A 25,926-nucleotide genomic window follows, 5' to 3' on the forward strand; every position below is an offset into this window, starting at 1 on the left:
CCCAAAAGGACACACCTACCAAAGCAGCAGCCCTGGGATGCCATCAAGACAACAGGGGTGCTACCCAGAGCTGCTGTGGCAGGTCTGTAAGGGCTGCAGAGCAGGGCGGGGTGGGCAGCCCACCGGGGCTGCTTAGATACAAGCAAGCTCAAAGCTCTTCTTAATCTCCGTTACCCACTAGGAGGCGCTGGCTAGGCGGTGGACGAGATGGTGCTGACCTTAACCACCTACTGTGACCCTTACTTTCTACACAGGCTCACAGGGACTGAATCATAGCACATAGATAGAGACTCATTCTCCTTTACAACTATACTCTGACACTACACAGGTACAAAGGGCTCAGTGGGAGGCGGTGGGTCTCTTAGGACAGTGTTTTAAAACCTCTATTGTAAACTACTGTGAACTAGTCTAGTGCATCCTGGTATCAGCACCCAGGTGCTGGAAGCAAGAGGATTGCCAGCCTGGCCTCTTATAACAAGACCTTGTCTCAAACAAGAAAAAAACAAAAGTCAACAAAAAGACCCTCTACTGGGTCTTCATGGCTGGTCTCTGCAAGGCTGCTGCTACTTACATCCATTGAATTGTTTTGGCCCACATTATTTCCTTGTGCTTTAAGGCTAACTAACGATCTAACTCAGTTGATAGAGTGCTTGCCTATATCAGGAACAAGAGTCCTGTGGTTCAGCCCACAGCAGCACATACACCGAGAAAGAAGGTGAACATCTGTAATCTCAGCACTCAGGAGGTGGAGGCCGGAAGATCAGGAGTTCAAGGTCATCCTTGTCTACATAGCATGTTCAGGCCAGCCTTGATAGGGCAGATGTTGTCTCAAAAACAGCAAAAGTATTTTAAGTGAATACACACTTTTGTTTACACCACTTGACATGCATAAGCCTTTATTAGCTGTGAAAAAGACTTTGCTAAAAGCTTTACGGTCACTGTAATATTTACATTTTTGTTTCTGCTGCAATCTACAAAAGCCTAAATGGTACTTAGGGGAAATGTTATTTTTTAAAAGTAACATGCCAAATAAAGAATGCATTATAATTCAAACATAGGTGCTGAAGTGGCCCTTAAAATAAGATGAGAGTTACCTACAATCTGCACTGAGCACAAGCATAAGAAACTCATGTACGATTCCATTACAAACTCCTTCCCTCTCAAAGCACCAAGTGTAGGTCTGCTATTGAGCTGCACCCTTTCCTGTGCATCCCAGTGAGGCCCTGGCTACACTCGGGGTGGCACGCTCGCTGGGCTCACCACTCCTGCATGCACTTCCCATACCACATTTATTTTAGGGCAAATTTATCCACTAATGTAAGTGGCTGACCCACAATAAGCAAGTTTTAAATTCTCATAAAGAATGTTCCGAATTGCCCCAGTGCATTTCAAACTCTACAACCTGCTCTTCAACGCGGTCGTGTATTGTTATGTGTCCTGTGTTGTGCAGTGTGCAATTTGAAGAGCTATTAAATATAAACTACTCAGCAGTTGCTTTGCTTCATCAGGTGACCCTGTTCTATAGTTTATCACACCAGACAGAAGCAGTTACCCACCTGAGGCCCCAAGGGGAAACATGTAAATGAGAATTTGGTAAACATAAAAATCACATCTTTAAATTATCTTTACTCATATTTTAAGACAGGATCTTACTATGTAGTCATGAATGACCTGAAACTCACTACGTAGACCAAGTTAGCCTTGAATTTGCTAGCAATCCCCCTGCCTCTGCTTCCTGCCTACTGGAATGACAGTGCCTTTCACTGTGCCAGAAGAAACGGATTAACTTTTAACTAATCACAGACTTTTAAAAGTATATAGCACAAAAGCTTAGTGAACAAGGGGGCCCCACCCCTGACAATAGTTTCTGACCCTGCCTACTATGTACTGGGATGGGGGGCACAGAAAAGCCATCAACAGAGATCTTTAAGAGTATATGTAAAGATTAAATGTTAATGAAGCAACTGATCTTATGGAAGAATACTATGAATATAGTTGAAAACCATACTGAGCATGTATGAAGAACGCACGCGTCCCATATGAAGAGTACACGCATCATACATGCAGCACTCGTTCCCCAGCACCTTCACACGCCCGTGCATCAGCTCTGAAGGCAGCAGGTTATGTGCACACAAGCTCACTGCTCCAAGTTCCCATCACACCACTTCCACAGTGTTTTGAATTTGAACTTACGGTGAGAACAAAATTTCTAATAAAAGTCACTATGTTAAACTTATGTTATATGAAGCTGATATGTATTATGATGACAGGTTATTGAGCTAGAGTTTATTCCATCCCCTTGGATAATTTATTTAAGCACATCACTTTCATATTTCTAACAGGACATAAAGCCTTGTCATTAAAAGGAAAGAAGTAAATGTCATATAAGTATAATTTTCTGAGAAATAAACCTAATATGACATCAGGAACTTTGACTATAAGAAAATAGCTTTAACTATATACACTAAATCTAATTTCCAGCTTCTTGAACACAGATATACATTTAAAGTATTTTAATTACTATTATTTCTAGTATTTAAAAACTTACTTGATTTTAGCAATGCAGCAAGAGTGTCTAAAGCAACCCTGTCAACACAACAAGAAAACACAAACAACAACAAAACTAGTGAAATGAATCTACAATAAAAGCATGCAATCTTGTCAAGTATCATCTGTCTGTACCCATTCCAAGCATTTACTCTTGCAACAGCACTCATTATTTGGTGCTTCTCTGTGTGCATCTTGCCCTTGAGTTCAAAATTAGATAATAAGATTAAAATACTCAAAGTATTTGTATAATTTTAATAACATTAACATTGTCAAGTCTTTATGTCTCAAGCTAGATAAATGGGCTCAGTTAGTGTCACCATTTGACCTTTCAGAGTACACAAAGCAGCAGAAGGGAGGCCTCAGGGGCCCTGGGTACAAAAGAAGTAAAATAAGGACAAGTCCTAATGGTCTAACTCAGACCTGCGGCGCTCACAGTGCCTTTAGCTTTCTCACTTTAACTTTAGTACCATGTGCTAGGATCCTTAGATATACGGGTTAACAACTGTAAACACTACAGCTCAGAAGTAAACCTAATTATTCCCCCTTCACAGGATGTGGTAAAAGCCCTAAAAATTGAAAATACGTACATTTTCTTGAACATGCTCAGTTACACACAGTGATATCAGCTACCATAATCAGCCATAAAGGTACATTTTTTTTTCTATCACTGTAGAATGCCTATAATTCAAATTATTTATAAAAAGTGAGTTACTGGGGAAAAACATGGCCCTCAGTTTCAACTTCAAAAATGTAAGCTTACATACTATGCTATCTCCTTGAAGGTTTATCCATAATTTTCCCTAAAAACATGGCTATTATCAATCTGAAGCATCTCACTCAACATGAAGCATTTGTTGAATGCCCACTACACACTCCTCCTTCGTGGATTGGAATTAAAAGAAACATCACTTCAATGGATAGTTTTACAATCTACATTATGAAACACAATGTACGTACACATGAAAAACTACGTGAGAAAAAAAAATTCCAGCGCTGAAGCGAGTGGGTGGTAAGGGGGAAGCAGTGACAGATGGAGAGGCACAGACAGTGAAGTGACCAGATGAACACGCACAGACTGAGTGACCAGAGGCCCGAAATGTAACCAACACAACCACAAGGAAACCCAGAAACAAGCATTCATAACTACATCAGAAACCAATGCTTTATGGATACAGAAGCTATAAAATTTACACTATAATTGGCTAAAACCACCTTCAAAAAAATCTTGTATGTCAACTAACATAAACCCATAAACCTCTTGTTGATGAAGCGCCGTGTGGCCGCTGCCATGCTCTAAGGTGGGTGGGGCATACAGGGCAGGTAGGCAGCACGACAGTCATCTACAAAGGGCTTCCTGTTTAGGCAAAGGTCCTGCCCCCTGAGACACTGACTTAGGACCACCAGCATAGGGAGGGGCTGCAGATGAATCACCAGGGCTAGGTTCTCCTTTGTGATAGGAAAGCTGCCAGAACCCCTCAGCAGATGTTCCTGGCACTCCTCGTAGTCTTGCTGAGGTGGGCACATCCAGCGCAAGACAGAACAGACTGCCACAGAACTAAAGAAGTCCGCGTGCTGCTGTGCAGGCGATGCCTGGTTGCCTAGACAAGGGGCCTGCCTGCTCTGGAGGTGTACGATCTGCTGTGTAGACGGCTGGATGTCAAAGATCCTTATTATGCAGAAGCTCACCAACCAACACCATCTTACCCTCAGACACAGGGACACACTGCATCCTCTGTCTAGACTGTTTAGCAAGACTCCAGCAGCTGAGGACCACAAAGGTGAGCAAGCCTGGCAGCCTTCTGGAATGCTAAAGTTCCCATCTGTGGAGCTGTCACATTATAAAGACTGAGTCTACCAAACTGGCCTGTGCCTGGCTCACCTTAAAGAAAAGCAATGTGGGCCTGTGTACACTGAGCAGACACTCCAAACTGCCAAGCCTAAAAAGACAACGACACCCGCACACACCAACTGTTCTCAGGCTGCACAGGCCTGGGGATGGACAGGACACTGTGTCAGACAGGTGCATCATACCACAAAGCCAAGTCAAACACAACTAGGAATGCTGTCGCTCTGTAGCCCCTTGTTTAACTCCTATTATGGTATAAGCTCCTCTACATGGTGGTAAAACCCACAGAGCACAGATCCGTATTAGGGCACCTGACCTTCATGTACGAGGCTATGGGTTCAATCCCTGGTAGCAGTGAGGAACGGTACTACTTAAACTGAAACAAAATATATGCTCCTCCAAGCACTTAACAACAGAAGCTGCAGGACACATAGTGTGACATTCACTCTCTACATCAAGGAATGGATGCCGCTGACCACTTGTTGCCATTTCAATACAACATCCTCTCTCTCAAACGTTTTGTTTACTACCATCATGACCACAAAAAAGAGCAACTTCTGTGGACAGACAGAAATCAGCATATAAGAAGCGTTTCCAGGAACAAGGTAAATGAAAACAGCTGACAATGTGCAGACAAAAGATCAGACATTCACCAAATACAAACACATGTAATTAATTTAAATGCTGTTAGCAAGATAAAGTGCATCCCATCTCTCTAACTTCAGGATCTAACCTTAGCAGGAAGCAGGGCCACTGAATTATAATCAGTCAGGATGAGATCATTTGGAAGTGAAGTGGGCTCTCCACTGGTGTCCTCAGAGATGACCCTGTAACACGCACACACACACACACACACACACACACACACACACACACACACACACACACACACGGAGAACACCATCTCCTAAGGCCGAAAGGGAAAGTAAGAAGCTACCACTACCCAGGATTGCTGAGGACTTGCCAGCGAACCATCAAACACTAACAAGACAGGAGGACATGCTGTCCCTGAGTATGCAGAAGAGAACAGTCTTCTGGGAAAGAGAGATGGGGCTTCCGAGCTCTGGGCCTGTGTGGGGCAGTAAATGCCTGTTGATTCCAGCCACCAAGTCAGCTGGGAACTAACATAATGCACTGAATACAGCTACTTACTTCCAGTTTCTCATCTTTAGCTAACACTATTTTTTTTTTGAGAGAGAGAGAGAGAGGACGAGGACAGAGTGAGTGAGAGAGCACACACACACATAAGTGCGGGCACATGCCTTCAGAGGCCATCTCCAAAGCTGGAGTTTCAGGCAGTTGTGAGCTACTGAGCATGGGTGCTAGAAACTGAGCTGCCATGTCTGCGACCCATTCAGGTAGTTCTTCAGTCCAAACTGCAAACCCCTGAGGAAGTGTTCCTCCAACTAGCAAACTTTTACACCAGGCTTGAGCCAGACAGGTGCTTCTGACAGTTTCTAGTCTACAACCAATGATTTTGTTGATGTTTATTCTCCATGCTGAAGGTGAAAGTCTCACATCAGTGGCACTGAGCATGCTCCACAGAGACATAAATTAACAGGACTTATCGACCTGCAGTCACCATCAATACTGCAACCAAAGCATTATTGAGAATGTAATGAACTTCAGCATAAAAGACTCTGGACCTCTATGACACAGAGAAAGCAGTGTCAAGCTCTACAAAATAATTAAATACTGTACTTAGAAAATAATGTGGATTTGTTGAAGTTGTAAAAAAATGTTAACTATATAGTCCATTCTGTTTTTAACAGATTTCTCTTCCAAAGGATTTATACTTTCTCCAAGAGTTTTCCAGTTTTCCTACTCCCCATACAGAATAGTATTAGCAGAAACCAAAGGGTAGCCTAGGAGCAGTGAGGAAAGAGAGGTTTCTGTACCTTCCTAAGGAAGCTGGTGCCTACACTCAGCTGGAGGTCAGTTCTAGCAGTGACATCAGCGTGACGTAGATCTGAAAACAGCCTGGCCATTCTCCTGGTGGGAGGGAAGACACAGGACACTGAAGGACACAGCTATGATAACGTCCTGGATGGCCTCTTCTGGACTAACAGTTTAAATCTGAAACCTAAAGCCAGAGAGGAAAGGAAGCCCTAAAGGGAAGCGTCCGGCTGCAGGGGGGGTGGGGGGGGGGCTTCTCGGACCCTTTCCCTTTTAAAGAAAGCACTGAGATAGAAGAACAACTCAAGTTCCAGATGTCCTTAACTAGGGTAGAAAAGGCCAGATTTCTAAAAAGTGGCAATCCTTATTGACATTGACAATCCTATTGACACTGATGTTTGGCTAGTGCATGGTGTAAAATAAATATTTGTCAACCTTTTTTAGGTTCTTTTAAAAATACAAGGAGAGGCACAGCCACGTGGCTTAGCAGGTAAGGTCACTTACTGATAGCCAGGCGACCTGAGTTCAATTCCCAGGACCACATGGTGGAGGGAGAGGCTTATTCATGCAGGTTGGTCTCTGACCTCCACGTGAACAGCATGGAACACACCTGAGTGCATGCGTTCATGAGTGCATACACACACGCATACACACACACACACACACACACACACGATAATTTAAATACCAGTGGAAATAAAAGGATAATTTAGATAGCTACATTCTTTCCTCAAAAACTTTCAGCCTAGGATTCTACACGGTGGTTCATTATAACACTTCCTTTTGGTTTATTTGTGGTGCCACATTCTGAACCCAGGACTGAATGGGCAGTCTCTCGGGCACCACTTCAAGCATAATTGTGAAATATTCTGCTTCTCCTATGAACATTTCCTATCAGCTGTAGTAATATGGAAACAATGGCACCGTGTACACATTACACAGGAAGGCCGTGGTCCTTACACCACAGATAAATAATGGACTTCTTTATATATTAAGGGGGAGCAGAGCTCACAAGCACAGCACTTGGCCGGTATGCACAAAGGCATGTGTCCTATCCCAGAACCATTAAAAAATTGCTGTGTGGACATCTAGGGCTCATTCACACACAGCTGTCACAGTGCTTAAGTAAACAAAATGTTATCTTCTTAAGCACATCTGTGTCCTAGGACGCACCTTAAATCCCTGCAATGTGTAGCAGACCCCAGGCTATCTCTTCTGAGGGGAGTGGCAGTGTAAGTAGCTCACTCGGAACTGTGGGGCCAGCGAGTGGTGGGTCAACACTAATCTGCAGGCCCAGCTGCCTCCACAGCCCATGGCACCACTCTCGCTGTGATGTGGGCATCAGTAGCTGTAACACCCATATTCTCTTTTGCTGCATCTCCCAGCTCTGTTAGAACTGCCAATGATGTTTGCACACAGAAGCATGTGGCACTACCCTACCAGATACTGAATTATATTATATGTACAATCAATCTCACCATGGATTTTGACTGATTTATTTTTTTCCTTATAGAGAGGTTGTCCTGATGTATCAGACTAGCCTCCAACTAGCAATATTTATGCCTTAAACTTCCACATGCTAGGACAACAGGCACCCACTATCACATTCAGTTATTTGGGCCTTTATTAAGAAAAAAAAAAACAAAACAAAGACAAAAAGAAAAGGTTCAAACACTCTGCATGCACCCTGCTTGTTAACAAATAAAATGTATAGGCTAGAGACATGGGTCAGCAGTTAAGAGCACGTAATGGTATGAAGAAGACCAGAGTTTGGTTCTCAGCACCACATCAGCTAGTGCACCTGGAAATCCACCTGCAAAGGCACCTGCACGGATGCAGAGACATACATAATAGTAACAAAATAAAATATTAAAAGAATAAAGTTCAAATATTTCATGTTGACGTGTTTGTCTTTATAGCTATTTCATAGCTAAAATTTTTTAAAAGACATGTTTTTAAGTACTTATTTTCATTAATTTTAATCATATGTATGGGGTGCAGAGGGCAGCTAAGTACAGTGCCTACAGAGGCTTCAGGAGGACACTTTCCTGTCTTAAGTGTTATATGTACATATGTGTATGGATGTGAGTACGTGCCGTACGTGTGCAGCTTTATGTGTGGTTGTGGAGACCAGAAAGCATTGAGCCCCCTCGCTCCAGCAGTCACTGTCTTGCAGCCCCTGACCCAGCAACAGACTCAGGCAGTGGGAAGAATGAGTGCTGAACCATGACACAACATGGAAGATGGAAGAAATACTCTGACAAACAGATACCTCGTCACAAGCGCCCACAACCACGACCTCTGAAACATTTAATTTAAAATGTAGGCAAGCTCCAAGTACACACAGAGGACACCCAGTGTGCCAAGACTGCTCACGGCTACTTCATCCGGAATGTGACATAGTTAAACAGCACGGAGACCCTCACTATTACAGCAGAACATTAGCCTACTTGTTATCTTTAAAGATTTATAATATAACCAACAAATAAAACTTACTTGAGCCCTGATCCAAATAATCTAAGTATTAAGAAGATTTTTCATCAGCAGTCAAAAACAGGAAATGATATCAAGAATCACAATTAATACTGCTAGGCCCAGAAATGGACTGATGGCAACCTAAAGTCTGTGCCTGACGGGAATAAAGCCGAGGAACTTACACACCAAACGCCATGGCAGATCTGACAATAGGCAGTCAGAATGCTGGCCACTGCTGGGACTGGGAGCTCACAGAACTACTCCAGCTCTCCAGGAAGGCACTCGCTCGCTCCCTCCCTCCCTTACGACTCTACACAACACTGGGTGTGACTTGTTTATTTCTCATCTAAACAAATCTGTATGAAAAGATGGCTCCAGACAACCCAAGAGCATGGAGATCATTCTCTATTAAGGCACTGGGCTGTTGCTATCTTTGAAGCAGTGGCACTAGTTTCCGATTCTTACTTAACAGGGGTACGTGCTAAAGTAGCCTATGAATTTACTGGGAGATGATCATACCCCAGAAAATACCTGTGATTTACTCAACAGTTGCCAACAAAGCATGAAAACAGCATGGTGGCAGCAGCATAAAAGACAGGACAATGATGACACACTGGCACCCGCGGAGTAGGACACAGGATGAGCCTTGCTGTGTGAGCCTCAAACAAACAAATAAAGAGCCCTCCACAGCACTACACTAAATCTAACCCCTAACACAATGTCCTTCATTTCTGAAACTACAGGACTTATAAATTAATGAAAACCACACACAATGTAACCGTAAGGTACACATACTCAGACACCCATACGCATCCCAAGACAGGAAATGATAAAAGAATAGCATGATCTGGACAAAACAGGCGTGTGTAACTTTCAGACAGTCCATAATGGTGAGGACAAAACAGGCGTGTGTAACTTTCAGACAGTCCATAATGGTGAAGAGGACGAATGGTCATCGAGAGCTAAGCACAATGGGCGAGCATTAGAGTGGGCACTCAACAAAGGCTTCAGGGGATGGTGCTGGACACAGCCCAGCCCCTCGCACAGGGCCACCAGCTTCAGTCATCGCCCTTAAAACAGTGTACTTAACAAATTGAAATGCTCTAACTTAAACATTAAGCTTTGAATTAAGAACATCTTTATTAAAAGAAATGACTATTTAAGAACTAGAGACTCTAGCTATAGCTGACCTCACCTGCTCAGGTACATGTCAGGGCAGTGAAGCTCAGAATGCCTAAGGATAAACTTCCACTCGCATCACAACATTTACTTACTTCATGAGACCCGAATTCTTCTTACTGAATGGCCCAATGATTTTAAACATCAACTCCACAACTCCATTTTTACCTAAAGATACTGAGTTCACAGCTGAGAAACAAGAAAAAGACACAAAGTGATTTAAATCTTAGTGATGAATCTAAAATTACCCCAAAGTATTTAGTCAATATAAATGCAAGCTCCCAGGCCCTGTAAAGCTGGGCTGTAGGGGTTGGGAGGGGGACGTATTTTGCTTTGTTTTTATGAGAAGTTGGGAGCAACTAGCATTCCAAAAACAGTTGCTATCAGATGACACCAGGAAAGTGAGTGTTGGGAATCAAAGACAAGAAGTATACAGGCTCTGCTCTAAGCAACCTGAGTAGTGAGCATGGCAGAAAATGTAATTCATTTCTGTGTCATTTTCTAGACACAAAAAGAGTTGTAGGCCGTTTTATTCCACTGGGTACCCCCACTTCAGAGTGAGACATGGGACTTTCTGGAGACAGTGGTGCCTGCGTTCACGCCACACACAGGAGCTGGTGTGGCAGGAGCTAGGTGGAGGTAAGGGTGGTTCTGCAGTCACTCGGAAGCAGAGGTGCAGGGTGGACAACGCTAGCATGAAAGCCGTGGTATGAACATGCAGGGTGGACAACGTTAGCATGAAAGCCGTGGTATGAACATGCAGGGTGGACAACGCTAGCATGAAAGCTGTGGTATGAACATGCAGGGTGAACAATGCTAGCATGAAAGCTGTGGTATGAACATGTAGGGTGGACAACGCTAGCATGAAAGCTGTGGTATGAACATGTAGGGTGGACAACGCTAGCATGAAAGCTGTGGTATGAACATGCAGGGTGGACAACGCTAGCATGAAAGCCGTGGTATGAACATGCAGGGTGGACAACGTTAGCATGAAAGCCGTGGTATGAACATGCAGGGTGGACAACGTTAACATGAAAGCCGTGGTATGAACATGCAGGGTGGACAACGCTAGCATGAAAGCCGTGGTATGAACATGCAGGGTGGACAACGTTAACATGAAAGCCGTGGTATGAACATGCAGGGTGGACAACGTTAGCATGAAAGCCGTGGTATGAACATGCAGGGTGGACAACGTTAGCATGAAAGCCGTGGTATTAACATGCAGGGTGGACAACGCTAGCATGAAAGCTGTGGTATGAACATGCAGGGTGGACAACGCTAGCATGAAAGCTGTGGTATGAACATGGGACATGGCTGCAGGTGGGAGAGTGAGAAGAGAGCAAGGGATTCCTGAGGTGCCTTCCTGCAGCAATGCCCAAGCAGCAGCCAGGGCAGAGGGAGCTCAGAGCATCCTGCAGATCCAACCTGGTGAGATGCAGGCAGGACCTGCACTACAGCAGCCCTGAGGAGCCAGACCACAGCATCAGGGACTCTACAGAGACCCAGTGGGAGAACTGTCCAGTACTCTTAAGTTCTAGACAAATGCTACTTTAAAGAATTTACACAAGAGCAGGGTTGGTAGATGGCTGCCTTTACTCCCAGCACTCAGAAGGCAGAGACAGGTGGATCTCTCAATCTGAGGCCAGCCCAGTCTACAGAGAGTTCCAGCCAGGGCTACACATTTTTTAATTCAAAGCAAGTTTTAATTTTTCAAACATTTTTTGTCTTTCCTAATTCATGTTTTTCTTTTCTTTTTGTTGTTCTTGTTTGCTTTGTTTTTGTTTTCAAGACATGGGTTCTCTCTGTATTCCTGGCTGGCCTGGCACTCGCTCTGTACAACAGGCTGGCCTCACACTCAAGAGAGGTCTGCCTGCCTCTCCCTCCTGAGGGCTGGGATCTAAGTCATGTTTTCTTTTTTTTCTAACTCCTCCCTCAATTTTCCTGTTTCTGTGTTCTTAACTCTGTTAATTAAATCCCAATGTTTCCATTGCCTTACATCCTTTTCAGGCATAAGTGTTTGTTCCTTTTCTGAGTACACTCTCAATGAAACTAACAGCATACACACACATGCACACATGCGCTGCTGGATCTTATTTTTTCATGATATACAAATGGTCTATACTCTATTTCTAATTTTTGTGTGTGTGTGTGTGTGTGTGTGTGTGTGTGTGTGCGCGCGCGCGCGTGCACATAAGTGTACCTACAGAGGCCAGAAATCAATGTCAAGTGTCTTTTCTATCTTCTGCATTTTTTGACAAAGGCTCTTTCCTTGTATCTACAGTACAGTGATTCATTAAGACAAGCTGGGAACAGGCTCTGGGGCCCCCTCTCAGCTGCTCTCCTATGCTAGGGTTATGGGCAAAGGACACAAGGGATCAATGCTCAGGTCTTCATGCCTGTACAACAAGCATCTCCGCATGGCTCATTCATTTCACAGTCAGAAGCCATACAGGAACTGTATCTATGGTGGTTCAAAAGACCCAAAAGACCCAGAGGGAGTGGCATTATCAGGAAGTGTGGCCTTACTGGAGCAAGTGTGGCTTTGTTGACAGTATGGCACTGGGTCTGATATACTCAAGCCAGGCCTTGTGTGGTCTGCTTGTTCTTCCTGCTGCCTGGTGATAAAGATGTAGAACTCTCAGCCCTTTCGACATCACCATGTCTACCTGCATGCCACCATGTTTCCCATCGTGACACTAATGGACTAAACCTCTGAAGAGCAAGGTTTGGTCCATTATTGTCATGATGGGAAACTATCATGCATGCAATAATGGACATTTAGACTCTTTAATCCTTTAAGGCAGAAGGGAAAGCTATTTGCATGGGAAAAGGAGTAAAGAATCTAAGTGTCCATTATTGCATGCATGCCCTCAGCTCACCTTCTCCACTCTTGCACAACTCAGAATCCTCTGCCTAGGGAATAGTGCCACTCACAGGGGAGGGTCTTCCCACCTCAGTTAACACTCAAGGTACTCACCATAGCAATGCTCAGCCAACCTGACCTAGACCATCCCTCAGTCAGACGCTTTCCCAGGAGCGTCTGGGTTGGGTTGGGTTGAACATCACAACCACTGCACAGACAGAAGCACGTCCCCTTGCCAATACTCCATGCTCTTCCATGGGAGGCTGCTCCTTACAAGTTAAGGGCACTGGTAACACTTCTTAGATTTAGTCACTTCACCTTCTTACTCCACGTCCCTTTTGCTGACTTAGGAGTCATATTAACGCTTACTTTTCCACAAATTTTAAAGATTTATAGACTTTAAATGGTTTTAAAACATTGTTTTGTGTAACTTCAGAGCCCTGAGTAAGTCACAGCCGCCTTTAAGTACTCACAGTTGGTAGAATAGACTCGCAAGAGCTGAAGACAAGGAAGAACCAAGCGGTAGTTCTGAAAGTGCTGCTTTACCAAGTTCAGAGTCACAGTCAGTGCCCCGTTAACTCGAGCTTTCACTCCAAATTTCTTATCTGTTTAAAAAAATTATTCAAATAAAACTTCTGAACAAAAATAATTTAAAAGCCATGAAGACTAAAGATATAAGTCAACGGTAGAGGGTGCCTAGCATGTGTCCTCGAGACAAGCACTACAACTGCCAAGAAAGCAGACACACATGAAACCTCAACTGTACACTCATACAAATGTAAAGCTGATGTGAAATAGTCGAAATTATAATGATATCTCCAAAATTTCTAATATCCCTTATCCTTCTAAAGCACATGCTACAACCAAGTACCAAGGAACTGACAGGAGAATAAGAAAGGAAGGGGCTGGAGTAACCCAAAATGTGCAGTCCCATGAGAGGAAGGCATAACTGATCTACTATTCAGTAAGTCTAACTCAGTAACGTCCCACGAATACACACAGGAAAAAGAGTAAAGAATCTAAATGTCCATTACTGGTATTATTTAATATGAATATATTATTTTCAAACCTATAACATAATATACAAATTAATAAGCTATGAATATCCTAAGTAGAAAATAATGTGGCGAGTATGTCATTGTTTGTTACTTCTAACGAGGAGCTAGAGAGGACGCTTAGCAGAAGTGCTTGCTGCTCTTCCAGGGGACCCAGGTTCACCTCCAGGACCCACAGAAAGCACTTCACAACTACATGTAAGTCCTGTTTCGGGAAGGTCCAACAACTCTGGCCTCCTCCAGCATCTGCATTCATGTACACACAAGCATGTGCACACACACAAGTGTACACACACACATGCGTACACACACACATGCACACATATACACATTTTAAAATGATAAAATGTTTTAATTTAAGAGGAAGTAGAAGAGATACTATGATGCTAGCTCAATTCATGGTATGGCGTGTAACAACCAAATCAAGGCAGTTAACATTTCCATCTCTTAAATGTTTTATTTTTAATTTCTGACTACATAATAATTATACATATTTGTAAATATATACAGGGTAATATCTTATCACCATACATTTAACATGTGCAATTCAGAATAATGAACATTTCTACCTCATAGCAGTACTGTGTCTACAAAGAACAGAAGTTCTTGATTTTTATTCACACAAACAGATCACAGCCATTAAAAAAAAATACTAAGTAACAAGAGCTGAAGAATATGAAGATTTTAAAAAAGAAAAAGGAACAGCAGAGATAAGTCATAAACAACAGAAATTGTTAGGCAGAAGGGAAAGCTACTTGCATTTTACAGGGGAAAAAAACAGAAAATTATTCAAGAAATTAATGTATGGCCGCAAAGAACTTTACAAATAATAATGGGGAAAGCACAGGTTAAAGATGCAAAATAAAATAACGATGACCTATGTAAACTAAAATGGAAGAAATAAACACATCAATATCTTAATTTCATGAAAAGAAAATTTGGTTGTAATTTGCAGAAGAAAAATATACTAACATATTTATCACTAACTAGAACCTTCTTATTTAATTTTCTAAAAAATTTCAAAAAAGGAACTCATGAATCTCAAATACAGAAGTTAAAGAAAAATAAGTGCCAAAATAACATATTACTACATTTAGTCTCAAGGCCACTACATGGCTGCATCTTTAAAACCCAACCTGCGGGCTGGAGAGATGGCTCAGTGGGTAAGAACACTGACTGTTCTTCCAGAGGTCCTGAGTTCAATTCCCAGCAACTACATGGTAGCTCACAACCATCTGTAATGGGTTCTGATGCCCTCTTCTGGTGTGTCTCAAGACAGCTGCAGTGTACGAATTTATAATAATAAATAAATCTTTGAGCCGGAGCGGCCAAGGACTGAGCGAGCAGGGCTGACCAGAGCAAGCAGAGGTCCTAAAATTCAATTCTCTGCCACATGATGGCTCACAACCATCTGTACAGCTACAGTGTACTCATATACATAAAATAAATAAATAAATAAATCTTTAAAAAAAACACAACCTGCTAAAGGTATGAGTTAATACAATGCTACATGAAGACATATCTGCCTACATACAGAGGAAAATAGCAAGTGTCACAGTCAGACACTTCAAGATTAGGCAACACGATGTAGTGCAAGGGCAAACGTTTTAAAGTACAGTTCCCCTGTCCTCGGCCCACTCTTCCTCCCATGTCTCTCTGCAGCTCTGACTCTCACATGTCTGCTTTGGTCTTTGTAAAAAGGGAGTTTCCAGAGCACTGAACTGCACACAACACAGACGTGATCATCAGTGAAACACACTGCCACAGCGCATGCTCACTCCCACACACGTGTCACTTCTGAACACAGCATGTGCATTCTCTACATCCGTGTGCATACACATATATATGTGCACATGCGCACACAAGCATGGAGACACACAGATGCTGCCACTTCCCCACTTTCATCACATTCAAAACAACTCATTATGAATGCTGGATCCTAACTGCTTGTTAACTGTAAAAACCATTCCACTGTTAAACCCAAGAAAAAGGAGTACTTTACACTTCAAAATTTAAGCAGTTTAAAACAGAGATTCAAAGTTACAAAGATGGCTCTAGGGTCAATAATCATAAAAGTAGGCCTCTTACCTTTTGGCCCAATCTTGGCAAGAATGGAGTGAGTCTGCACCATCACCTCCTCATGTGGAGGAGAGTCTTTGCTGGCATTCATAAGCAGTTGCAACAGTATTTGTGAACCACCTTTGGCAACTAAGAAACTCGCTCTTCGACCCCCACCTAAAATGTTTTTAAAATACAGCAAACAGCCTATCTTCACGTAGTGGACATTACAATTAGTTAGCATTCAAGAACTGTTTCAACCACTGGCTTCTAAAACCAAGTACTAGCAAAATCACAGTTTGAGACTTAGTACCAGGTCAGACTAGCCTTACAGTTTGGGGTCTCCAGCCTTGCCAATGCCAGCAGGACAGGCAGATGGCGCCACACTCAGCTCCTCCTTTGTTTTGTGTCACTCTAGTGAAACACTAAAGTGCAGCACACATAGTCTCAACACAAACAGTACTAAAATCCTAGGCTCAAAATGTTGCATGCTTGCATAAGTAGGCAGGGAGAGTGTGAGGAGTATCTGAAGATATCAAAACTCAGGCACTGCACTGCAGAGATGGCTCCATGGTTAGGGCTTGCTCTGCAGCCACAAGGCAATCCCAGCAGCCATGTCATACACTGGGCTCGCTCTCACAGCACCATGTGGACCAGAGACAGGAGGATCAATCAGTGGGGCTTGCTGACTACTAGCCTACCTGAAAACCTCAAGTTCCAGGTTTGGATTTTGCCTCGAAAGGAGCCAGGTGGCGGGTAAGAAAGAAGGACTCCCAGTGCCTTCTAATACACACACCCAACCACTCCCACCTCATCTCTCCCTCCCTCTTCCCCCTTCCCTCATCCCTCATACAAGAAGCAACAACAGGAACATAACATTTCATTTCCCAAATTTTAATATCAAGAAAGTTTAAATGATGTACACAGGACACACTTCTGGTCACTATTTACAAATACACACCAAATCAAAGGGAATCAAAACTCACCCGATGACACCAGCTCAATGAGAATGCTTAGGATATTAAGTACAGTCTGAAGATCTTTCGTGTTCTGAAACAAACAGTTGATTTGTCTTATTAAAACTAAATCTCTTATTGCAAGTGTTTTAACCTCGGGTACCGACCTATGTCTGACAAATGACCTTGGTGATCTCTCTAGGCACAGTTGCACTGACTTGTACTGTACTCTTCCTAAAACTTCAATATCTTCACCATTTTTCTCCCATTAGCTTATTGATTTATGCATCTGTGTATACTGAGGTGACATGGAGCTCATGGGACAAGATGCAGGCATAGGCTCTCCCTTCTACTCTGTGGGTCCTGGGACTTGAACTGAGGTCATCAGACCTGGCAGCAGCGCTTTCACATCAGAGCACCACAGCAAGCGCACCAACCACAGCAAGCAGCTCACAGCAGCTGGAACTCCAGTGCCAGAGGATGCAGCACCCTGGCCTTCTCGGGCGCTGCTCTCTCTGCACACACACAGGTACACACATAAGTAAAGCAGGAAGAAATAAGTTCTTTTTTTAATAAAAAAAAATTAAGTTTTGGGGCCTGCCAGATCGTTCTGCTGGTGAAGATGCTTGTCGCACAAGCCTAGGGGCCTGACTTTAATCCTCAGAACCCATCTAAAGGTAAAGAGAGAGCTGACCCCATGGAACTGCCTTCTGGCAATCACATGAGAATCGCATCCTCCTATGCAAACACAATAATACCTTTTTTAAAAAAGCCAAGTCTTTAAAAAAGTCTTTAAAAATACCTGATTAAATTTTAGTTATTATAATCAAGGGAAACAGATGTTTACAGTAGCACATTCACTTGTGTCTTCAGTTCAATACCCCTCCTCCTGTGTGTGAGTGTATGTGTGTGTGGATGTGTGTGTGAATGTGTGTGTGTGTGTGAGTGTGTGTGTGTGAGTGTATGTCTCTCTGTGTTTGTGTGAATGTGTGTGTGTAAGTATATGTCTGTGTGTGTGTGTGTGAGAATGTGTATGTGTGTGAGAATGTGTATGTGTGAATGTGTGTGAGTGTGTGTGTGTGTGTGTGTGAGTGTATGTGTGTGTGTGTGTCTGTGTATGCGTGTATCTGTGTTCACTTGAGCATCCCTCCTGTGACAGGAACACCAGTGAAGGCTGTTAGAGACCTACCTCCAATGTTGACAACAGAACTTCCATGCCTGTAGAACCTTTGGTTGTCATTTCCCTTCTTGTTTTTTCTGAAAAGTAAAAAATATATTTCTTTAAATGTGAACCAAAAAGAATTCATAACATTTGCTGCATATAGCTAAAACTGAGAACAGTATAAGCTGGCTCCAGGATATTCAACCCTCTAATGCTATTATTCTATTTTGTGGTTATAAGTCCACTTTCAGTTAACGAGACTTTCTCTTCTTATCATGGACTATCAAAGTCTCTGTTGATCCTTCCCAAAAAAGGCGAGAGCTGGCACAAGTGTAATGGAGGCAGATGTCACGGCTATGAGCAGAGCTGGAAACGGCTCCTCCACACCAATGACAGCCAAAGCCTGAGAAGCCTGAGGCCACACTCAAACGTGTCCACTGTACTCAGTCCCAGAGCAAACTTCTGAATCACATGGTTCAACAACCCAAGGAAGGGCTTCACTGTGAGAAGCTGAAGGTGCCGCCACTCACATGACTGCCCTGCAGGTGGGACAGGGACTGTGTAAATACTTCTATTGCACTCAGAAGTTCCTACACCCTCATAATTCTTTGATTCACAAGAGAGATAAACGCATAACAAGAAGAGACCCAACCTTTCCTATCCCGTGTTCTTTCCTATGCTACCTCAGTTCTCGCCCTTAACGCTCCAGCCAGGGGTCTATATCAAAGCACCGCGTGACATAATGAAGTAGACAGGGTGGTCCTAGTGCTCAGAATCCAGAGCGCACCGCCTCTACTAACCTCACACTTGTCTAAGAGGAGCGGGATCACTCTGACACAGTCATGGCATTCGGAGGTTTGGAGCCCTTCTCTACTTTCTCAGACTTGACTATTAATGCCACAATTGTGCTGATGCAGGGGAACATGACATTAATCTCAACATTTTGAGATCTAAAAAATGAAAGACAAAGGATCCACTCTCAGTGTAGTATATATAATTAAATTTCAAGAACAGAAGGGCTAAATGCAATGTTTCTTATGGAGATAATCATGCGAGTTTAGGAACAGAGGCCCTTGTGGGAGAAAAACATCAACAGAAAGGGTCCCGGGGAAAGACTCAAACCAAGCCTCCCCTAAGTGCCGCTCCTCCCATCGCCTTCCTTTCCTGCCTTCCTTTGTGTTGATTTTTTTTTTTTACAAACTATTAACAACTTAAGTTCTCTTCTTGGTACTTCCTATTAGAATGAAGTTCTGCATCCTAGCATGGTCCATGTCCTCTCAGAGCAGATGTGCTAACACAGGGCTCACTGGAGTGACAAATGCACACGCAGGCTTCAATGTAACAGTTTGTGACAGTTGTCATGCATACTGAGCTGAGAGCATCTGTCGATAGCTAACAGACCTTCTCTTCTCTTGGCTATCATCTCACACCAGTCCATGTGACTGTCACAAACAAACCAGTCACAGGCCGTGAAACGTCATGAAAATGTAAAACACCCCTCACATCTGCTCACTGCTGTATCCTGCTAATGCTAACCAGCATGGCAAACTCACTTACAGGCATACTCTGTTCTTAAACCAAAACTTTTTTTATGTATATATTCCTTTGGCAGTCTTATCTTTTACTCAGCCCAGCTGCCCCCAACAAAAAATAATAATTCTTACAAGAAAACAAAATTCTACTTCAAAGGGCCAGTACATCCTTGGTATATAAAGCAGGGCTAGTGCCTTATATAGCCAAGTCACTTTAGATATTAATGTTACAGATATAATCAGAAGACTCTGTGCATCATATTAATGTTACAGATATAATCAGACAGATCTCTGCATCACTAATGAGCCACCAAATTCTCAGCTTCAAACAGTGGAGACTTGTGTGGCTGTGAACACAGTCCATGTGGCCTCTAAGTCCCTCATCAACCTCTGTATCATCCTGTGCTTCTGGACACTAACTAAAACAAAGCACTGACCCAACGGCTTTCCACTCTACTTCAGGGCCTCCCATCATCTTAGGAGACTCTGACATTCTAATGGAAAATTCACTTAAACACCATAGATTCCTGGCCTCCTTATAACAAACTTTCTCCTGTGCTCTAATCTGTCAGCCTGTGTAATGACCATCCTCAGGACCAGAACGATGCATGAAGATAGACACCCCAGAAACATGAATACCTACTGAGGGAATCTGCAGGCAGCAAGCAGAGAACCCAGGGAAGGAGACAGGTAGGCTATAGCTGAGAACACTCAAGGGTCAGGACAACTGAGCACTCACATCACACCTGCACATGTCCCATGTGCCATGGAAAAGCAGGCCTTAGCAGTTTACCAGGCTGGGAAGAACACTGTCCAGTCACTGTGTCTTAGGTGCACATAGGTTTCGGGGGGTCTCACTGTGGCTCACAGCTGAGTCTAAGTCTTAGAAGAGCCTTTGGGCTGGATTTGCATGCAATACTGGAGTTGTTGAGACTGTTAGGGGTGTGGTTTTAAGGGCCAGTGATACTGTGTGAGATGGAATTATAATAAAACTATGATCTTTTTGGAAATTAGGGTATAAGGTTATTTTGGTGCTCAGTAAGCTTGATCTAAACTGAGATGCCTAGCAGGTGAGCAGGGCCCACGGCCAGCTGCCCGCACCTGTAAGCACTCCAGACACACGGACTAGCATGGAGATTGTGAGCAGCAGTAGTAATAAATACGCTGGGGTTTCTGAAGAAAAACTGAGGGGTCAGCCATGTGTGCAGGTTGTCTTGTTCCTGGCTGTAATGAGGTGACTGACTTGGCTGCTCCACACTCTTCCACCACAGCATGCTTCCTCCTAAAGGGCCAAAAACAATGGAGCCACCTGGCTATCGACTGTGGCCACTGAGGCAGAACCAAAATACATGTTTCCTGTATAAGCTTTCTCTCAGGCACCTATTTGAACAGGGATCAAGTCTAACAAGCGCACTGAGAATCAAACTCCTCCAAAGGCATTCAGTCTCCTACTTCTATCCAGACATCAAAACTTGGAACAGTCTTCATATCAAAAACCAGGACACTCTTAGTTATCTACTTTTAAAGAACTGAAAAAGTATTCCATAAAACAAGGAAGGGATTGGAGTTTACCTTGACTTTGAGCCAAATGAAGAATTTTGGATGTAACATATCTGGCAGTATCTGACTCTGTGGAATCCGTATTGATCTTCTCCAGCTGAGCCAGGAGTCCCACAACCCGAGAACTATTGGTAAGGCTAAAAAGAACATTACTCTCCATTAGTGTGGATTCTGTGCCAACCTCAAAGAGAATGTTGCTCACACAGACCGCTGTTTAACATAAATATTAACCACTTCCATGTCACAGCCGCTCACTGCCTTTATAACACTGTTCATTTCTGATGAAGAAATCCATTCTATTTCAGAAAACCACAAGCAACAAACACACGTTCACCCACCCGGAGTCCTCTCTCACCCCACAAGGTTTTCTCCTCCAAGCCTTTGGTCTGGCTCTGCTCTTCTCAAAACTGAAAACCTTTCTTCCTGCCCCACCCCATCATCATTCATTTCACACTTGCAAAATCGAGTAATGCACTTTACCAGCCATGCCCAAAGCCATCGGGCCCTGTGCTCCATCCTTCATGCCAATATGTACACACCTGTCTTATGTGACCCTCTCACATCACCTGGCTCTTCTCTTGCCAACAGACTTTAATCAACAGCTCCAAAGCCAAGGACAGTGGCCTGTGCCTGGAAAGCCAGAACTTGGAAGGCAGAGGTGAAAGGATTAACCCAAGTTCAAAGCTGGCCTGGACTACAGGGTGCATTCCAGGCCACACCAGGTACAGAATAAAACATAATCTCAAAAGAATAAAATAAAATAACTGCCTCTCATGCACAAGTCAAGTAAGTATATCCATGAATTACAAGGACTGTCAGGTAGTGGGAAGTGATCTGGACGGGGAAGCAGGGTAGAGAAGTCGATGGTTTTCAGAGGAGTGCGAGGGTAAGCAGTCTCCATGAGCACCTCCTTAAAGATACCATTTAAAGGCAATTCTGATAGAAGAAAGACAGTGAGCCCCTTAAGACTATAGCAGAAAGGAGTCACGGCCACCAAAACTCCAAGACAAGCACATGCATGTGGACTCTGAGGTGGCAAAGTGGCTGGAAGAGCTATGACAACCTGCGAGAACAGCAGTCAGAACAGACATGCACATGAGAGCAAACAGGGAAGACTCGCCATTCAGAAGCCAAGAAGCCACTCCAAGGACGTGGGGCTCTCCATTTCTTTTATTTGGGTGAGTTTTGGCAGAAGAGCAATGTATTCTCTTTCCTTAAAAGCTCTTTTTTGAGAACCAACTCCACAGAGTGCCCACTGACCTTCTCACACACCACAGCATGTGTGCGCCTCATCTGCCCCACCCCCACACACATCAAACACACAAAAATAATAATAATTGTAAATATCTCTCTGGCTGGCATGCTGGAATTACATCTGACCTGATTTACCATCTGTGAATAAGAATGGCTGCCATTCACAGAATGGCCCCCATAGGTTCCGGGGTTTGAATACTTGGTCCCCACTTAGTAGAACTATTTGAGAAGGATTAGGAGGTGTGGCCCTATTGGAGGAGGTATTGTCAGTAGGGGCAAGCTTTGACGTCTCACAAGTTTTGTCTCATCCACAGTGTACTTCTCTCAGTCTCCTGCTTGGAGTTCAAGATGTGAGCACTCAGCTACTGTTCTGCCTGCCTGCCACCAGCTATCATGAACCGCAAGGGACCAGAAGCTCAAAAAAAAACTGTCTTCTGTAAGTGGTCTTGCTCATGGTGTTTATCACAACAACTAAAACCCTTAGACACCATCTGCCAGGGTTACACAAATGACTCTGTATCAGGAAGGAGAGGAGGGGAGGGGAGAGGAGAGGAGAGGAGGGGAGGGGAGGGGAGGGGAGGGGAGGGGAGGGGAGGGGAGGGGAGGGGAGGAAGAAGAGAAGAAGATGATGGTGATGGTGATGATGATGGTGATGATGATCCCTTCACTAGATGACATCCACCAACACACATATCGGCTAGGACCTTCTGCCAGCGGATCCCATTTCTTTGCTGCAAACTGAAAGGATATCTGTGTCTATTCTCCATTTCTTTATACATGCTGCCTGTTTTAAGATACTGGCCTTCACTGACGTCCACTAGCTCCTCAAGCAAGTCACACACCCACAAATGAAATTTTAACAAAAACACAATTCTAAATGTGCCTGTGGTGGAGAGTTTTAAATGACTACTACCCACAACCTATAGTTGTCTGGAAGAGTTGTAATAGCAAATTATCTAGATGGGGTTGTCCTGTGGCCATGTATGTGGGGACTGTCTTGATTGTCAACTGATATAGGAGGACCTAACTAACCATGGGTGGCACCAAATCATGGGCTGGGCCCTGAGCTCTCTAAGAAGAATAAAGGAAGTTCGCAGAAGAGAAGCAAGTAAATGTACAGGCAGGCAGCTGCTGTGTGACTCCCTGTAGCTGCGGCTGTAACCTGGGACTTAAGCAAAGGCAGACTCTGTGCACTACATTAAGCATAGGCAGACTCTGTCCACTATTTTGAGCTAAGGCAGACTCTGTCCACTATGTTAGGCTAAGGCAGACTCTGTCCACTACGTTAAGCTAAGGCAGACTCGAGTCTTGGAGAGGGAGATTCGGGGTCCCATTGGAGCTGAGGATGCCACTGCCACCTCCCCTCTGTGCCCAGGCTAGTTAGCTGGCTGAGCGTAGCACTAATCTCAAATGTGAATGGAGCTGGAAGCTCTCATCCTTTACTGTTGACTGTGGTAGAGAGCACTATTCATACTGCTGGCTGCCTGCCTTCCTCTCGAGAACATGGTCAGAACATGGTCCAATGCAAACATGAACAAGTGATGGGTACTTTAAAGTCAATGAACTACTCACATTTCTGCTTCTTTTTTTTTTTTTACTCATAATGGAACATATAGCATGGTCTTCTGGGCTTTATCAAGACTGCATGAACCATCCTGCCTTACTTATTTAAAGAGCTGCTTCAACTCTGGGCATGTGGCTCAGCTAGGAGCCGAGCGTGCTTGCCTAGCATGACCTTAGATTCTATGTCCAGCCTCGCAAAAACCTATAATCCCAGTGGAAGCAGGAGGGTCAGAAGTTCAAGGTCACTACTGGCTACACAGTCTAAGGCCAGCTCTGATTGAGACTGTTTAATCTGTATTCTGTATACAGATTATATCTATTTTCTATTAAATATCCTCAAAGTTTTAAACAAAAATAGCCTCAAGGTTTTTAATAAAGACTAATGCCTTGTAGCAACTACAGAAAGCAGGGAAGCATAAAGAGGTCTTCAGAGGGGAACACGGGAGTTAGGGGGAGTACCACAGAAGTCACTGGAAGAAAGAAATGGAGAAAATAGGAAAGGGCTTTAATTACAGAAGGGAAGACAGTCAATCCAGAAAGAAAGAGAGCAGGATGGAGGGGGATAATAGTAATGACATCTGGAAAAACCACAAAGAATTGTAATATATATATTTAGCTATTATTATGTATTTATCTACATTTACACAAGCTTAAATAAAATATTCCCACGTGGGATGACATTCTTGGGGATGCTCTTCCCCAAGAAACATAGAACATCTAATATAAGTCCTCCTATCAGGCCTGAGAAGCGCCTTTCGTGTTGTCAGTCAAGGGAGTCCAAGAGACTCCCAGAGCAGCATGCTCTTGGTTGCTGTTGGTTGCCTCCAGAGGTGGAAGGCGAGTCCCTACTGCTGAAGACACCTTGCACTTCAGATACAGGCCCCAAAGGATCTGAGCTGGATCTGACCTGAAAATCCCTCCCTGAGGACTGGCTCTCATGGTACCAGAAGGAGTCACACAAGCTTCGTGGGGAGGACAGCAGCCAATAGGCACAACGGCAACACCATGTCATGGTAAACTCCTAAGTGTGAGGTGAGGCACTCTGGCGGTAACCAACAGCTCTCTAATTGGACTTAAGGTTCTTTAACAAGAGAGAAGTCGTGCCTGGTACTGGAAATGCAGCCAGGTACTCAGAGGCAGTGAGGTCACAGATCCTCATTTCCCTAAGCAGCTTACTTAGTTCCTAAGCACACACTAAGAACTCACCCTCACACCTACACCTCAGTGTCTCTCTCTCCTCCCTCATCGCAGCCTTCACTCTGCGACAGATTAGACCATTCCAGAAAGTCACATCTGATCAGATCCAACCAAGACATTGACAACTCAACTCCTGCCCCCAGACTCAGGGGCACTATGGGAAGGGGGTGGAGTGACTCCAGCTGCAGAACAGAATGTCTACTGCAAGATCCTGTCTTCTACAAACGACAGAGAAGCCACCTAACACCCAAGAGGGCTCATCAACATGGCTGCCTGAACAAGACCTGAGGAAGGACAACACCAACAGGCAACAGCACGGAGGGCAGGGATCTTACGGGGCTCCAACTCTACACAAGGAACTACAGGCAACTAAGATTGCTCAGAGTGGGAGACGCAGCCTTCCTCTGGAAGAACCCCTCTGTTGGCTATCCAATCCCAAGTGGTCAGCCCTGAAAACATACATTGACAAGTAACATTATATGGCCTAAGCAGGCTGTATTTGTATATTTAGGAATAATGTCAACAAATAAAAAGAAGGCATGAATTTGAGAGAGAATATGGGGTGTTTGTTAGACGCAAGAAGTTGGAGGGAGGAATGACAAGAGGAAAATGTAGTTGTACTATAATTTCAAAAGTAAAATATATTTTAAAATAACAGAAGAAAAAGAACAGTTCCTTGAAGAAAAAGTATTATGGCTAAAAGTAAAACAATGAGGGACTGAGGGCTGGCTCAGGAGTTAAAGAATTCCGAAGACTGAGGGCTGGCTCAGTGGTTAAAGA

The 25,926-nt window shown here is 43.8% G+C and overlaps 1 protein-coding gene across 17 annotated transcripts in view; it reads right to left on the bottom strand.

Annotated features, from left to right (window-relative positions):
• Agtpbp1 (ATP/GTP binding protein 1) overlaps nucleotides 1-25,926 on the bottom strand; it is a 107,837-nt gene that overhangs the window by 65,571 nt on the left and 16,340 nt on the right. For 11 of the 17 annotated variants that reach the window (XR_003950468.1, XR_003950467.1, NM_001377097.1 and 8 more), the window contains exons 3-9: nucleotides 21,145-21,269; nucleotides 18,068-18,135; nucleotides 16,909-16,972; nucleotides 15,953-16,099; nucleotides 13,283-13,414; nucleotides 10,042-10,135; nucleotides 2,549-2,586 (exon numbers count right to left, since the gene is read on the bottom strand). Coding sequence is in view for 13 of the 17 variants with exons in the window: in NM_001377097.1 (NP_001364026.1) it covers nucleotides 2,549-2,586; nucleotides 10,042-10,135; nucleotides 13,283-13,414; nucleotides 15,953-16,099; nucleotides 16,909-16,972; nucleotides 18,068-18,135; nucleotides 21,145-21,269 (668 nt within the window). In the remaining 4 variants the exon portion in view is untranslated. Of the gene's footprint in view, nucleotides 1-2,548; nucleotides 2,587-10,041; nucleotides 10,136-13,282; nucleotides 13,415-15,952; nucleotides 16,100-16,908; nucleotides 16,973-18,067; nucleotides 18,136-18,840; nucleotides 18,991-21,144; nucleotides 21,270-25,926 lie in introns of all 17 variants that reach the window. The other 6 variants (XM_006517339.3, XM_011244556.3, XM_030247380.1 and 3 more) reach the window with 4 other exon arrangements.

Source organism: Mus musculus, chromosome 13, assembly GCF_000001635.26.
Source record: "Mus musculus strain C57BL/6J chromosome 13, GRCm38.p6 C57BL/6J".
Taxonomy (NCBI): Eukaryota; Metazoa; Chordata; class Mammalia; order Rodentia; family Muridae; genus Mus; species Mus musculus.